The sequence below is a fragment of the Xiphophorus maculatus genome, chromosome 5 (assembly GCF_002775205.1).
Source record: "Xiphophorus maculatus strain JP 163 A chromosome 5, X_maculatus-5.0-male, whole genome shotgun sequence".
NCBI lineage: Eukaryota > Metazoa > Chordata > Actinopteri > Cyprinodontiformes > Poeciliidae > Xiphophorus > Xiphophorus maculatus.
The window spans coordinates 7,429,952-7,445,292 of NC_036447.1; the positions used below are offsets into that span (position 1 = coordinate 7,429,952).

The 15,341-nt window shown below is 39.0% G+C and overlaps 2 protein-coding genes across 3 annotated transcripts in view; one reads left to right on the forward strand and one right to left on the reverse strand.

Annotated features, from left to right (window-relative positions):
- usp34 (ubiquitin specific peptidase 34) overlaps nt 1–14,903 on the forward strand; it is a 79,795-nt gene extending 64,892 nt beyond the window's left edge. For both annotated transcript variants that reach the window (XM_023333322.1, XM_023333323.1), the window contains exons 77-78: nt 13,192–13,348; nt 13,420–14,903. In XM_023333322.1, the coding sequence (XP_023189090.1) occupies nt 13,192–13,348; nt 13,420–14,159 (897 nt within the window). In that variant the 3' untranslated portion in view covers nt 14,160–14,903. The remainder of the gene's footprint in view (nt 1–13,191; nt 13,349–13,419) is intronic.
- On the reverse strand, nt 432–12,084 carry LOC111608538. The gene is made up of 9 exons (XM_023333324.1): nt 9,288–12,084; nt 8,443–8,509; nt 7,743–7,786; nt 6,830–6,994; nt 5,713–5,817; nt 3,331–5,368; nt 2,852–2,971; nt 2,072–2,140; nt 432–708 (listed from the first exon to the last, which is right to left on the reverse strand). The coding sequence occupies exons 1-9, from the start codon at nt 9,288–9,290 to the stop codon at nt 482–484; spliced, it is 2,838 nt and encodes a 945-aa protein (XP_023189092.1). The 5' UTR covers nt 9,291–12,084; the 3' UTR covers nt 432–481.
- Nucleotides 14,904–15,341: the final 438 nt, after the last annotated feature.

Consider the following 15,341-nt stretch of genomic DNA (forward strand, 5'->3'; position numbering starts at 1 on the left):
GGTTTTTGGCTCCATGTGGGGACATGTCCATCACCAACTACCACCAGGTGGCACTGTGTAATTTTTGGGAACACAGTTTGTCAAATATGAGCAATCCTAGTTCTTTTAAGTCAATAAACTGTGTTATATCAGATTTGTTTTTGTTTAATGTTATTTTTAAGTACCTGGTAACATGCTTAATGCCAACCATCAATAATGGACTACATTTTCTGGTTCTATGTGAACCATTTTATTGCATAACTTCCAGTATCTTGTTGCAAAAAATATACATACAATCCAACATGCATGTACTAAAATGAAATGTATTCATTGATATGTATCCATAAACATGAACATACAGTATGCATACATACTTGCATTACAAAACTTGACTGCAGCTGTCTCAAAACTTCAAAACCGGCAGAAACTCCAAACAGAATCGGCATGGTAATGGCACTAACAAATGATCCGTTTTCTTTCACAGTAACAAAAAGGTCAACGCTTACCTTCTTTTGAAAGTCTCTCGTTTTAATGCATCTATGCGATTTTTCACATAGAATTTAATCCCTTGCCATGTCCTGTCCTTGAGGGCTACTGGTGAGGTTTCAATGCACTTCATACACTGGGCTTTCCCAGGAACCTTTCCAGAGTCAATACAGTCCATGAGTGTTTTCTCCACTGCCTGGATTTCTTCTTGGTTCCACTTCAGTCTCTTCTTTTGTGGTGGGCCTGAAAAATAATTAGGGGCACTTAAGTATTCTTCAATGAAAAAATGTTTCAGTCTGTATGACAGAGCAAGTTATAAAGCTATCATGAAAACATTTCTTTACTACAGCCATAGTAAAGCATTATTTCATATTTAAGGGTCAGCTGTCAGCTCCAATAGTTGTCACTGTTGAAGCTGACAACTGGTAGTGAGAGAACACATAAATCTCCCCATCCTTTATAGAAGCATCAGCAGGTACAAGAGAGAATTAATTGTGCAAAATACTTCACAAGCATAAATAATTAAGGTCAAGGGGATGTTCAAAAAATACGACAAAATTGTTTAAAATATCATCCATTTCAAAAACACTTCACCAAAAGGAAGATTTTGAGTGATTTGATGGTGGCTGGAAACTTGGTGAGCCTACGTTAAGAGAGCATCAACATAAGCGGGGCTCTCTAATGGATAAAACTTAAATCTCCCTTTGTCACAGAGTCCAAACTGGGAAAACTCGCAGGGCCTGATAAGTTCTCCTAGCACTATAGGTTTTGGAAATATTTTATAGGTGCAGTTAAACAGAAAGATTAAAATAATCACCCAAACTACCTTTGATCAGTCTAGTTAGTTTGCTGTTTGAAGACAGTTCAAGGTGGCAATAAGAGAGAAGGGGGAGAAGAAGTAAAACCAAACTTTTGCTTGAGGGTATGCAGTCAAATGAAAATTGAGCTATTCTAAAGTTTTATATGTAGAGATATCATGTGATCCTCATGAGATTATAAAATGAGGAAGCCTAATTTTGACACCACACAGACAGTGCTGTGAAATGTTCATTATTTACCCATTTGTTTAGTTCAATAAAAAAATTAAGGAAATATTGGAAATAGGTTTACACCTGATAATGTGAAATATTCAATGAACACTAAATGTGTAAAAAATAACTAAAGGTTTACATGTTCTCAAGCCTGGCTTGCAGGAGGAACATTCAGTTGAGACATTAGACCCGGTGGTTATAATTTCTTTATAATAAAAATTTGCAGTCAGATAAATTCTTCAGTTTGAAAGATGTGTCTGGCAACATTTTTAAAGCTTCTGCTCATTGATAATCTCCAAGGAGGAAGAGAAACTACCGTTAGTCGTGTTGGAGTTGCCAGAGACTTCCATGTCTGCCAGTACCCTCGTCATCTGACCTCTCTGTTAAACCAAAGAAATCTCAAAATATTGGACAAAATTATCAGTTACAGAGTACATTGAAAATTTGTATAAATGACAGAACCCAAAAATGACATACATGAAAAAGAGTAATGATAGAGGACAGTGGCCTCTAAAGGTTCAATATTTATCAGAAATCTACAATCTCATTTTCTTCACGCTTATAAATATTCTTACCTTTTGCTGAGGGCAGATCATTGCTTTGTCCAACTTCAGTGGTGCATCTCCTGGTCACCCCAAATTGACCTAAACAAAGGTATATTAAGTAAAAGCGTATTCAACAGTGTAAGCAGTCAGTATGTTTACTTTATACAAGCATTTCAAATAATTAGCTTAACAGTTTAACTTTGTACTAATTTCTTAACAGCACTAAATCAAAAGCTGCTGGTATTGTAATTATCTAATTTTTACCGTCAACATTTAGTTTGGCCCTGTTAGCAACACTTTTTAAAACATTTCTCCTTTTATGGATGAAACTATCAGACTCATTTCCATGACCTCTATCTCTCCATCAAATGTAAAAAAAAAAAAAAAAAAAAAGATCTTGTAATGGAAACGGCACTTATTTGAAAAAACTTCTTAATGTCGAGTAAACCATTTTTATAATTCCAAGAGGTGTTTTTTCAGGGGATTCGATAATCCCCAAATTCACTAAAGTGTCAGGGAAGCACTTTTTCACATGTCCACATCCCTGGCAGTGATGGATGTGATATAGTCAGTCAACTTAATGTCATAAAATCTGGTTTCCAACTTCCAGGTGAGAAACAAGATGGCAACAGCTTAACCTTGTGGTTTTCTGACAATTATTCTAAAAATCTATTTTATGTAATCGAAATATATTATATATAATAGACTAGAGAGTAAGTTAAAATGCCTAAGCACAAATCTAAAAGTGCACTGCTGTCTTGACAACAGATTGTACAAAAGGCAGAAATCAATGTATTTGTGATTCCTCACCATTTTCTACTTTTTTGTTGCCATCCACATCTGGTGATCTGGAAGATGAAGTATCATCATCCCTCTCAGCTGAGTCAACCTCTTCTTCAGTGTCTGATCCACTGTCCACAGACATTTTCTCTGAAAAATGAAGTAACAAATATCCATCATATTAAACTATGAAGCATTGCATATGCTGTCAGCACAGTCTTAGCGCTTTTCCTTGTTCTATGGCCATTCAAGTGAGCAATTTACAATGGGAAATTATGATTGAATTTCCCAAAGATTAAAACAAGCAAACAAAAAAACTACAAGAATTAGAATATGTAATATAAAAAATGCCTGCTGAGCTACTTCTTCCTACTGTTGTCAATGTCTGACACTCAAACTTTTATAGATGTCATCTTTTTTTTTTATTTACAAAGTCAAAATCAAAATAAATAAAACGTGCCATGCCAGGGGGTCAAATTAAATCTTCACAAAAAAATATACCAATTTACCTTGTGGATCAATGCTGATTTCATCCAGATTTCTTCCTTTGAAGTGGGAGAGCTGTCCTCTTTCTAGTGCCAGCAACACTTTACTGATTTTTGCCAACTGTAATGTCCCTTCAGGCAATCTATAATACTGACGATGAACTCTAATGTCATGGCCAAGGAAGTCAGCTAGGTCGTCCATTTCATTGTCCTTTAGGTTAAGTACCTTTGACATGGTGGCCATGTGCTTCCTCAGTTTGGTTGAGGACAATGCTCCAGGGTGTTTTGCTCCACAGTTTTGAGCCATCTCACGAATAATATCCGATCCTCTGAAGTGATTGAGAGTCTGTGGTCTCCCGAACATGTATGGATTCTCATCCAACACGTCACAATTGTGGCGATTTTGGACAAGCAACTCCATTGATGATGCCATATTAGGAGTTAGGAGAATGGGAACCTTTCGGCCACGTTTGCCTTTTATCTCAATTCGCTGGAAGTGTTTACACAGCTTCTTTTCAAGTTCTGACAAAGCAAGCTCCACATCTGGATGGGTGACAGAGGTATCTCTCAAGGTGAAAGCGTTCAGTGGCATCTTGGATACTTCTCCCTCTCTTCTCCGGTTGAATATTATCACCTCACAAAGCGTGATCTTGGCAAGTTCAGCCCAGTTCTTCTTTACAGCTTCTTCCTTTAGGTTCCTCTGGCACTCCATCCTTTTTGTGTCAAGATACTGGTGCATTTTCCTAACGTCTTCAGCAAAGGGAATAAGCTGAGGAGCATTCCACTTAGCCTCATTCAAAGTCCTAAGAGCATGGGAAGAGACACACTCGCTCCATCTGGTCTCACAGATTTGTTTGAAAATTTGCACATTGTGAATGGTATTCTCATCGCCTGAGATCATAGCCTCACATTCAAGAACATTTGCCACTTTCTTGAGGTTGTGACCCAACTTGAGTGCTAAAGATGGCGTTTTGAAGACGTTTGTTCTTTCATCCAAGCCAGCCACTTTCTTAACTGCATCTATAACATGAGGGAAGTTAGCTGGCACAAAGAAGTCTGGGAGAGTCTCCAACTTGCCATCTTTCTTCCCTTGCAGAACAACTCGTGCGGTTTCGCGCATCTTCTGTCGGATGTATTCGTGTCTTGTAACATCTTGACCATGTTTGTTGAACAAATGTTCTCCAAATTTCAAGATGCACTTCTCACTTTGGACAACTTTTGCTACATCATCATGGTGCATGTCACGTATTAGTTTCCAAAACTGTGCATTGACGCTGTCTGGTACTGGCTCTGCATATTTGCAAATGGCTTGGACTCGAGATGTTCCTGGCTTCAGTCCTTTGACTTTTTGACTGAGATAACACCTCTGCATATGCCTCCACAAGGATTTCCGCTTGAGGTAACCCTCGCAGTTGATGCAATGCAAGTAATCACCAGCTTTTGCAGATTTAGTGCATTGTTGGCGGGGAATGAGCATTCCTTTTCCCTCTTTAATGACTTTATTATTATGGGCACGGTTTCCTTTGTTTCTTATCAAGGACAACTGCAGCCGTCGTTCTCTAGAACCTTTGGGGCATTTCAGTGCACTTTCCACTTCTGGTATATCACTGTGTTTTGCTTCTAGATGACGTGCCATTTTGCTGTAAGGTTTGCTACAAAATGCACAAAAGTACCTTTTATTGTAAGCCCTACTGCCATCTCCCTTCTTCTTCAAGGTCATGACTGTCACATCAAGTGAAGAAGATTCTCCAGGATCTTTTGCATCAGTTGAAGAAGATTCTCCAGGATATTTTGCATCAGTTGAAGAAGATTCTCCAGGATCTTTTGCAGTCAAGGAACTAGAAGTGGTCACACGCATTCTCTTGAGTGGTTGGACTTCCAGAGAAGAAGTATTTTTCTGGGCTCTTTTCTTCCTCTTCTTGAGCTGTTTAACGTCTACTGAACTGTCACTGTCGTTTAGACTGTCACTCTCAGATTCCTCAGAATTGGGAACATACTCTTCCTCAGTGATGTCAGAACTTGATAGAGATGCTTCTGAGTAGCAAAGCATTTGTTTGTTTAGCTAAAATTATTTTTTTTAAAAAGAGAGAAATTACTTTCAGATTATTTCTCAAACATATAAACAAATCAGAAGAAGTTAAATATGTACAACTAGTTTTAAAAAGTTCATTAAAAAAGAAATACTCCCAATACTAGTATGATTTCTTTTAAATTTTTTTGGTGCTTGTTAGCTCAAATGTTTTTCCAACATTTTTAAGCATTCTCAAAAAGTGACAGATTTACCAGCACATGGCGACTAACTGAGTTCTTGGATAGTTTGGTTTTAAATACTACGAAAAAATAGAATTTCTAACCTAAGTGAGTCTTAACATTAGGTTGAACTATGATATTTATAAATAAACTTACAATCACACTGTCAGTTCTTGTAAGCTCAGGCACGCTCATGTCCCCTTCAGTTGGTGTTGGACCAAGGATGATGGTATCGTCGCTCTCATCGGATGACTGTTTTGACTCCAAAAAATTATAAGTTTAACAGTTAAAATGTGTCCATGCCTAAATGAACTGTTACAATTTAATACAGAGCTACAGTTAACTTCTACTGTATCAAGGTATTTAGAAATACCAAAGATGTCACATATTAACAGCACCAAAAGTGCACAGGCTCCTTCAGATTACACTGGAGATTCTGCATTTCATGGTGTATAATATGACAGCGCAGTACTTAATAGAGTGGGTGAGAGGATAAATAAAGCAAATGCCTTGCTTACAGATTTAATACAAACCATGAAGTGATCCACCCAGATTTGTTACAAATATACCTAAAGCTAATATTCTGCTGTGTTCAAATGTGACAGTTAAAAATCAGACACCATGGCCAATTACTTTTGGATTTTGGTATCCATTACCACCTAATCTAACCTACTAAATTTAGATTAGATGACACTGAAACTATGCACATTTATTTTATACTTCAACTTGACAGGCCATTGGAATTTCATAGACTGGAAGATAATAAATGCTTCAGAGTATTTTGGGTTTAGTCCTGATTAGTCCATGTCTGGGTCTCTGGGAAGCATCTAGTGACACCTTGTATTGTAATAGACACTAAATAAATTTGAATTGACTGACAAGGTGAGTCCCCCTCAAAGAAAGCTCTTGTGCACAGTCTAAAGTTTCAGGTTACATGATTTTGCAAAGCAGCCAAATACCACCAAATGTATTTCTTCTCTGATAAGCAGCGTCTGCATCGTGACGTTGGACACTTGAAATCTTGTAATAACTGACAGTATTTTTGTTTCACAAAACTTTTAAAAATTGAAAGACGTTTTTATCCAGCATTAAAGATAGCTATGAATTTGTGTTGATTACATAATTATAGTAAGTATTAAGAAATTTGCAAGAAGATTTTCTTGATATTTTTACAATAATACTGTCAAAACAGCTCAAGCCACACATACAATGGTACATTTACTAACAGTTCTCATCTCTGGGTACATCAAGAAAAAGGTGAAGCAAAACTAACCATTAAGCCCTTCTGATGGAGAAAAGACGTGTTCTCCCTCACTTCATTTGTTGCCTTTATGCAACAAAGCAAAGGCAACTTTGTGACGAGCTTCTTGTGATGAGCCTCACATTTATTGTGATGGGCTTTAAGTGTCTGCAGGCGACGAGCTTGACGTGTTTGATCCTATAAAACACAGAAAACAATCATTGTAAATGTCCACATCTGTGAAATTAAACAAATTGGAGACACAGGCCCCAGATCGAACTGGCACCTGACCACATTGAGAATGATGCATTCAGGTGAAACTTTAAGTCAAGAATCAGCAACTCCCAGGGTTTAGGGGTTGCTACAGCACACTTCATTCAAATCAAATCATTCTCCAATAGCTTGTTATAAAACATTTGTTAATGATCCATTAATTTGAGTCAAGTGTGGTGGAACAGGAAAACATCTGTGCAGGACATCAGCCTTTATAATCAGTTAAAATAAGTAGAAGTGAATCACTGGGGTATTAAAACATTTTCACAATATTTTGAAAATCTGAGAATTCTTAACAGGCCTGATTTCAGTCATCATCTATGATCCCGACATGTTAAACACAAGGTGTCAACTTGGATGGAGACATATTGTCAAGATACAGCATTCCTCCCAAACTCAATACGACAAGCTTATATCAAAATGATCTTTTTCAAGCATTTCTCTGCATAACAACATTTTTGCCACTTCTCTACAGCGAAAATAACTTTCCCCACTGTAGGATTTATAAATACTAATGCACATGTTCATTGGTGAAGACAACTGGGCAGCAACTTTTCCAGACTTTAATTTAGAACAATATTTAAATTAGCTATGCAGTATGAAGAGTACATGTGAGCTAGAATGAAACTGAAATACGGTCACATCCTTTGAACTTATTCATAGGCACACTTACCATTTGCCTCTGCTCTGGATCAAGCCCAAATGTCTCATCTGTAGCTGAAATTTAAAAAGAAAAAAAGTTAATATCACCTTAAAACAATTCAGAGGCTCTGCATCTCCTATATTTGGTCTTCTCAAAATATTTCTGGGTCTTATCACTAGGTTACAAATGTTAAATTTGGGATTAGAAATAAATATCCGACCTGCAGTATTCAATAATTTCAGCAATTCTTTAAAATTTCTAACTTTTTCAATTTAATACTCAAGATTGGAACAACTAGACTAAGGGTTATTAAATAAAATTATCAAAGTTATAGCAAGTCAACAATGGTCGAATGCAAAAAGGAAAGCAGTTGACCTGGGTTCTACCAAAGCTTCCCCCCTAACACAAATCTATTTCCTTGGACGTTTAGAAACAACTGGCATTTGAAGTAAAATCACCGACAGATGTGCTGAGCCTTTTCTTTGTTTAAGAAAAACCTGACTTGGTACTCTTAAATCAAACATTAACTGATATTGTGGTAGCTTCTTCTAGGCAACTAAAATCATGTTAAAAAAATTATAATTTTAATAGACTTCTTGTCACACCTCCCTTCTCTCACCTGAGCAGTTATAACTCGCATTATATTGATTTAGTGGAAACAATAATGCAAAACAACTTAAATGTGGGAAAAACATTGTGGGCTAATGCATCTTTCCCTGAGATAATTCACCTTTTAAACTGGAACAGCTGGGTGTAGACTCTACTCCACCGTCACTCCTATCACTGGATCTACTTCTCTGGTTGGCATTTTCCAGGAAAAAAAAAAACATTCAATGATTATAAGTCAGTGTCAAAGGCCTGAAATTAATTTTGCCAAAACAGACCCCCCCCCCCCCCCCCCCCCCACCTAAAGTTATGATGCTGAAGTTAGTTTCCAATTCAAACCTCCTGATTCATCCTAATATACCCTCTCCCACTCCTACACCCCCCCAAAAACCCCATAAATCCCAATCTTTATTATTTTAAAAAGGATGTAGTCTGGTGTAATGAAGGCTCCCTTCCCAGCAGAATCAACCTTTATGCACAAGGCATCCATTTACTTCTGCCTCATGTTTTAGCTCCTCATGTCTATCGTCTCTCAATTCAGAGCACATGTAAAAAGTTATTACTCTTAAGTTATTACTCTTTTCAATTACACAAGCAGGGCCACTGAAAATATTGCATATTTCATGATTTCTGCTCTATTAAGTTTGCATGTTTCAAACTTAGCTTTTTTTATTTTGCATTTGAGTCATTTTTGTGAGCAGTCATATTTTAATAACTTATCCTTTTTTTGGTTAATTGTCACTTTTATTTCTATTTATTTGCTGTAAGACTGGACCTCAATAAATTGAAAATAAAACATGCATGCTTCTCATTAGCTGTAGCTAGGCTAATGTCAGCTAGCCATCCTAGTGAAACACATTTGAAACAGTTTTTACAGGTCAACACGTTTAAACAACATTTAAAAGTATATCTGACTGAGTGATATAATAGATAATAACCGGGAGTCCATTAAAATAACAATAATCTTACCATTTTCTTTAGCTAGCTTGCTCCTCATTCCTCGGATGTTAGCATGAAGGTCTGAATCTCGTCCTTCGGTGCAGGTGTGCAGCAGTCAAAAAAGGAGCGCTTGATTTAGACTCCGGCACAGGCCGGAGTTCCTGCTTGGTTGCAAAAAGCAGCTAGCTGAGGCTTACGGCCCAGCCCTGTGTTAATAACTAATGACACCTTAACTTTGGCGTCACAACTCTACCGCGCATCAATTAAGTTATAAAACTAGGAAATTAATTACTTAACTTGTATTATCTCCCAAAGTAATGCTTCAGGAGAAAAAATTATTCTTTGTAATGGACATTTTGTAGGTTCCACACCAGTCAAATCTGCAAAGTTTGAGAGCAAGCTATGGAGGAATGTTGAGGGGGGATGGGCATGGGTGAGGTGGGGACGCAAAATCTCAGGATGTGTGTGAGATGGCAGCCATTACAGAGAGACTGGCGAGGGGCTATAGCAAATCAGAAAATTAGGATGTGGAAAAATAAATATATAAATTAGGAAGGTTTGCAGAAAGAGACTGAAGAATTGTAAGCCAGTCAACCAACCTCCTTGAGTAGCATACTGATTCTTGATTCCTCTTGTCCCACCATTCTTTATCTTCAACCAAACATTTTGCATTAAAAGTTCAAACATGCTGCACTTTATAGTACAGTATGTTTCCCTCCAATCCATGGAGGGAATGTTGAGGAGTTATGGGCATGGGTAAGGTGGGAACTTCAAATCTCAGGATGTGTGTGAGACGGCAGCCATTACTGAGAAAGTGGGTGGAGGGGCTACAGCAGATCCGGAAATTTTATGTGGATTAATAAATATATAAATTACAATAATTTGCATACTGATTCCTCTTATCCCACCATTCTTTATCTTCAACCAAACATTTTGCATTAAAAGTTAAAACATGCTACACTTTATAGTTCAGCATGTTTCCCTCCAAGCCATGGAGGGAATGTTGAGGGGGGATGGGCATGGGTGAGGTGGGGACATCAAATCTCAGGATGTGTGTGAGATGGCCTCCACCCAGTTTCTCCATTGTGGAGAAACTGGGTGGAGGGCTGTTGTAGATAAGGAAAACTATATGTGGATAAATAAATACATAAATGTGAGCCAGTCAACCTGCTTGAGTAGCATGCTGATTCTTGATTCCTCTTCTTCAACCATTCTTTGTCTTCAACCAAACACTTTGAATTAAAAGTTCAAAAATGCTACAGTTTATTGTTTTAACAACTCTAACTTAAACAGTCAGTCAAACAAATCCAATCCTTCTTTCAGTTATCTTCTTGTCAGGCCTGGAGAGACCAAAGGGTACAATGTCACCAATGGCCTACTTAAGAGCTTGTGGAGCAAACCATTGGAAAAAGATGAGGGGAGTTAAGAAAGACATAATACCAATTTGTACAATCATATTGAGCATATATGTTATTGAAATATTTACAAGAGGCTGTTAATTGATATAAATATGAAGTGCTTTATAGAGTGTTGGTCAAATCTCAATTAGCTTTTACAGATAATTTCTTCTATCAAGAAGAATATATAAGGAACTACGAGATCTTACTTGGGTTAGCCCATCTTTGATGTGTTGGTTGAAGGCCATTGACAATGTTTGACCTCAGGAATCTACTTCAAGTGTCATGCCTGGCTCCCAAATACATTTTTGGGAACCAGGCATGAGACATTTTCAGCCTAACTGACAGTGCCTACTAAACAGTAACAGTCTATCTATCATCTTTGAAATTTGATTTTTATTCATATGAAATTTTGTATGGGTAAGCCACTTAAAATGGACAACACTGCATAACCTTTACACAAAACGAAGAGCAAATAAAGGATTTTGTTTAGCAGAAAACTTTTGCACTTAATATTGTAACACAGAACTCTTCAGGAAATCATTCCTACGAAGCAGGCCTAAACATGACCTGTTTGACTTGACTAATGAACATGGGGTGAAATACTACATTGTAGTTTCTCTTTAGGGATTTTAAAATTAGTTTTAATTTAATTTCTGGTTTAGCTACTGTTTCAGTCTTTACGAAGGGACTTTTCTACGTCAAAGACATGAATATTTAGTTCTGAGTAATGTCTGCTTGTTTGTTGTCTGTTCATGATTGTTGATTGAAAAATGCTTGGGGACAGATTTTTAAAAAAAAGATTTCTAGGGAGTGCTGTTGAGGAACACCCGCTGTTCAACCTCGCCCAGCCTAATTAGAATATTTTCCACAGAGTCTTTAAGCTCTTTAGTTCTTTCTTTAATTGAGACAACATCTGCTGCAACAATTTGTAGTGTTGCGCTCATGTTCCATATTTCTTCCATGAAGTTGGGGTCGGTATGTTTCTCTTCAGTGCAGCTTAAGTCTGTCAACAGGTTAGCAGAAGTGCTGTCAGGCGTGGGGCTGGTCCTCGCTGCTAGCTTGCTTCTCGTTACTGCACCTTTGAAATAGTTAGCTTTGTTGTTGCTTGACATTTCGTCGGTAAATTATTAATATCTGGCTTCTTAGAAATACTTTAGGTTTTAGCATGTCAGATGTATTTATATCCGGGTAAATTGAGAGGTGTATATTCCAGATAAATGTGAAAGAAAATTGTCGATTTCCGGAGCTTTCTTAGCTGCTGCCATCTTCCTCGGCAGTCTCCAAAGTTTGAGTTTTCGAATATTCTTAGGCCTCCAAATTGGTGCTTATTTACTGAGGAGAATCATAATAAGCCTTTGAGTTTCAATAGGTTTTCACAGCGCTTAGCTAAGTGCAATAAATTAAATAAAAAAGTAAATATTGGTAAACTTCACTTTAAATTAAACTAAAATAAATTACATAAAAAAATACTCTATAATCCCACACTGTAAGAAATTAAGTTTAAAAAGTTAGATTTTTAAAGTTAAAGTTTAATTTGGCCATTAAATTGTAAAACTCCTTCTGACCAATAGGGGGGGCTAGAGAGTGAGCAGTAAGTGAAGCACACTTCCGGAACACCTAGCCTAAAGGGGACTGCAATACTCTGTGTGACCACTATGAGCGCATGCCTTAAACACTCACACAAATTTTGTCTTGAAATGAAGTTCATGGGGACTTCCTGGAAAACTTCACGAGGCATGTTTATACACCATTTTATGCTACAAAATGGGGTTGTGCCGGTGGGGACCTCAAATTTGGTCCCCACGGGTAAATAGGTCCCCACGTGTAGGTATAGAATCAGGCCAATGTCCCCACGCAGGGGGAAAAACAAGAACACACACACACACACACACACACACACACATACACACACACACAGGGCTGGAGGGAAGACGTGACATCAAGGTCACTGAACGACCTTGAGATGTCTAGATTCTGACCTCAGTGTTTAACTGGGTGGATGATAAAAACACAGGAAGAGGAAGGAGAGAAACGTTTCTTCTGTTCATTACTTAATTACCTCACTTCCTTCCTTCCTTCTCACTCACTCAACTTTTAATTACTTCCTACTTCCTTCCCCCTCTAATTCCTTCCTTCCTTTTCTCACTCATTTCACTTCCTTAGTTAATTTCCTACTTCCTTCCTTTCCTGCCTCCTTACTCACTTACTTTACTTCACTCACTTCCCTACTTCCTTTCCTCCCTAATTACTTCCTTATTTCCTTCCCCCTTAATATCTCCCTTTCATCTTTCCTTCCTTCAGTCTTTATTTTTTCCTTCCTTCCTTCCTTTTTCTCTCTCACTCCACTTATTTTCTTCTTTCCTTCCTTTTTTGATTCCCTACCTGCTTCCTCAGTCACTTCACTTTTTCTTACTTGTTTCCTTCCTTCCTTACTTGCTTCCTCACTCACTCCACTTCCTTACTTCCTCCTTCCCTTCTGTCTTTTTGTCCTTAAATCCTCCTAATCTTCTTCTTCTTCTTCTGTGGTATTTCAGGATTTGAGGTCGTTGGTTTTGCTGCTCTCCATCCAGCCGCCCCCGAGCATTGATGCCGCCCTGTGCCCCGCCCTGCAGGAGCTGCTGGGTCGCTGCCGCCTCTGTCTGCAGCAGCGCAGCTCTCTGGACCTGGAGGCCAAGGACCTCAAGTCCAAAGGTACAGAACCTTCGTTTCGGCCCGACCCGATTCGGACCGGTTCTGGTCGTTAACCTGTTTCCTGTTTTCAGCCGAGGATGAAGGAGCGACGCCGGTGAAGCGCCGCAGGGTGAGCAGCGACGACGACAGAGCTGCGGACGCAGCCGCTCCGCTCTGCATGGCGTCTTCCTCCTCTTCCTCGGCGCTCCCTGTCTGCGGCGACTCAAAGCCCGACCAGCAGGAGGCGCTGACGCCCGCCAGCACCTCCGACACGGAGACGCGCGACTCGTCGTCCCTCATCGACCCCGGCACCGAGCAGGACCCTCCGTCTCCGGAACCGACGCCAGCCACTTCCAGGAACATGGACTCCGCTCTGAAGGAGGAGAAGATGGAGGTATCCTCTTCGTCATCCTCCTCGTTCTCCTCCTCCTCTTCCTCCTCGCTGCTGCAGGACGCAGGCGACGGGTTCGTCCAGGTGGAGGAGCCCGAAGCGCCGCAGCCGGGTGGCACCGGCGAAGAGCGGGAAGAGGAGCGGCGAAGAACCGAGCCGCAGCCGCCGACTGCCGCCGACGGGGAGGCGAAGGACTCTGCGGCGGCGGCGGCGGCGGCGGCGGCTAACGTTAGCGGTTCTGCTCCGACGCTCCCGGAGGACGCCACCTCGCCGTCCGCCATCGGGTTGGCCGGGGACGGATCCGAAGGCGCCGGCACCTCCCAGGTCATCCTGAGTGGCGGCGCCCCTCCACCTGACATGCTGGACATGCTGCACAGGACGGTGGAGGCCACCATCACCATAGTTACCAAACTGTCCGTCAAAGCGACGCCTTCCTCGTGATGTCATCAACCCGAAGCCACCCGGAGTCCTCCGACTCCTGCATCGCTTTCTTCTTCTTCTTCTTCTGCTGTTTCATTGCCTTCTGTAGGATGACAAAATGGACGCCACACGCAGAACGCAACGCGTTGTACAAGCTGCAGCACATTTTCTTCAAAGGGCAAACAACAAAAACAACAAAAGGTTTAGTTTTTGTGCGTGTTTTATACTGAATCGAATTTGTTTTGGAAAGTGATTTTATTTTAGGTTTGCTGTAACGGGGAAAGGTTTACACGACTTTTGTCTCCTCTGTATGTAATTTAATTTTATTGCATTTTTACTGTGTATAAAAATGGTCGTCCTCTGTGCCAGTTTTGTACTTTATGAATGAGGCAAAAGGAAAGTTGCCTTGACTTTTTTCTGTGGTTTAAATATCCAGAAACTAAGTTTACCTGTAAATTAAGAGAACCACAAGAAACTTGATTCTGTAAAGAATCCATTCTAGTTATTGCCTGAAGGTGCATATGAAAAACTATCAAAGTATATATAGATATCTTTATATATATATATCTATATATCTATATATATATAAATATATGAAAGCGGTGCTTTATTTGACTGTGGTGGAAATAAAGCCCCCATGTTGGACCAGCTGGAGCTTTTATTTTCTTTTACCGAAGTACATTCCACAAGCTGTTTATTTTGCTTCTTCTGCTGTGTTCTGATCTTCTCTGATTTTATTTTATTAGAGAATAAATTAATAAAAACAGTTTTAATATGAAGAATTATGAGCTGACATTCATCTGGACTTTTTTTTTTACTGTAAAAATTCAGACTGAACCGTTTGGTTCAAAATGTTTTTATTACTGCAGCTGCATTTTAGCTTCATGTCTGGCGGCGTTTTAGAGCCGTTGTAGATTGAAAAAAAACATTTGACAAAAAACAATTTATTTTGTAAATAAATAATACAAATTTATTAGTAAATAAATAAATTTGTAGGACAAAAAAAAACAAGGAAACTTCTAAGCTCAAAAAGTCGAATATTTGTGGGGGGAAAAAAACTCAAATTTTCAAAAACTTTGAGTCAAAAAATTTAGATTTTCAAAATTAATCCCAGAATTATAATTTTTTCTTGCAAGTTTTCAACTTCAAACTTAGAAATGTCCATGTTTTTTTTGTTTTTATTTCTGAGATTAATCTCACTAC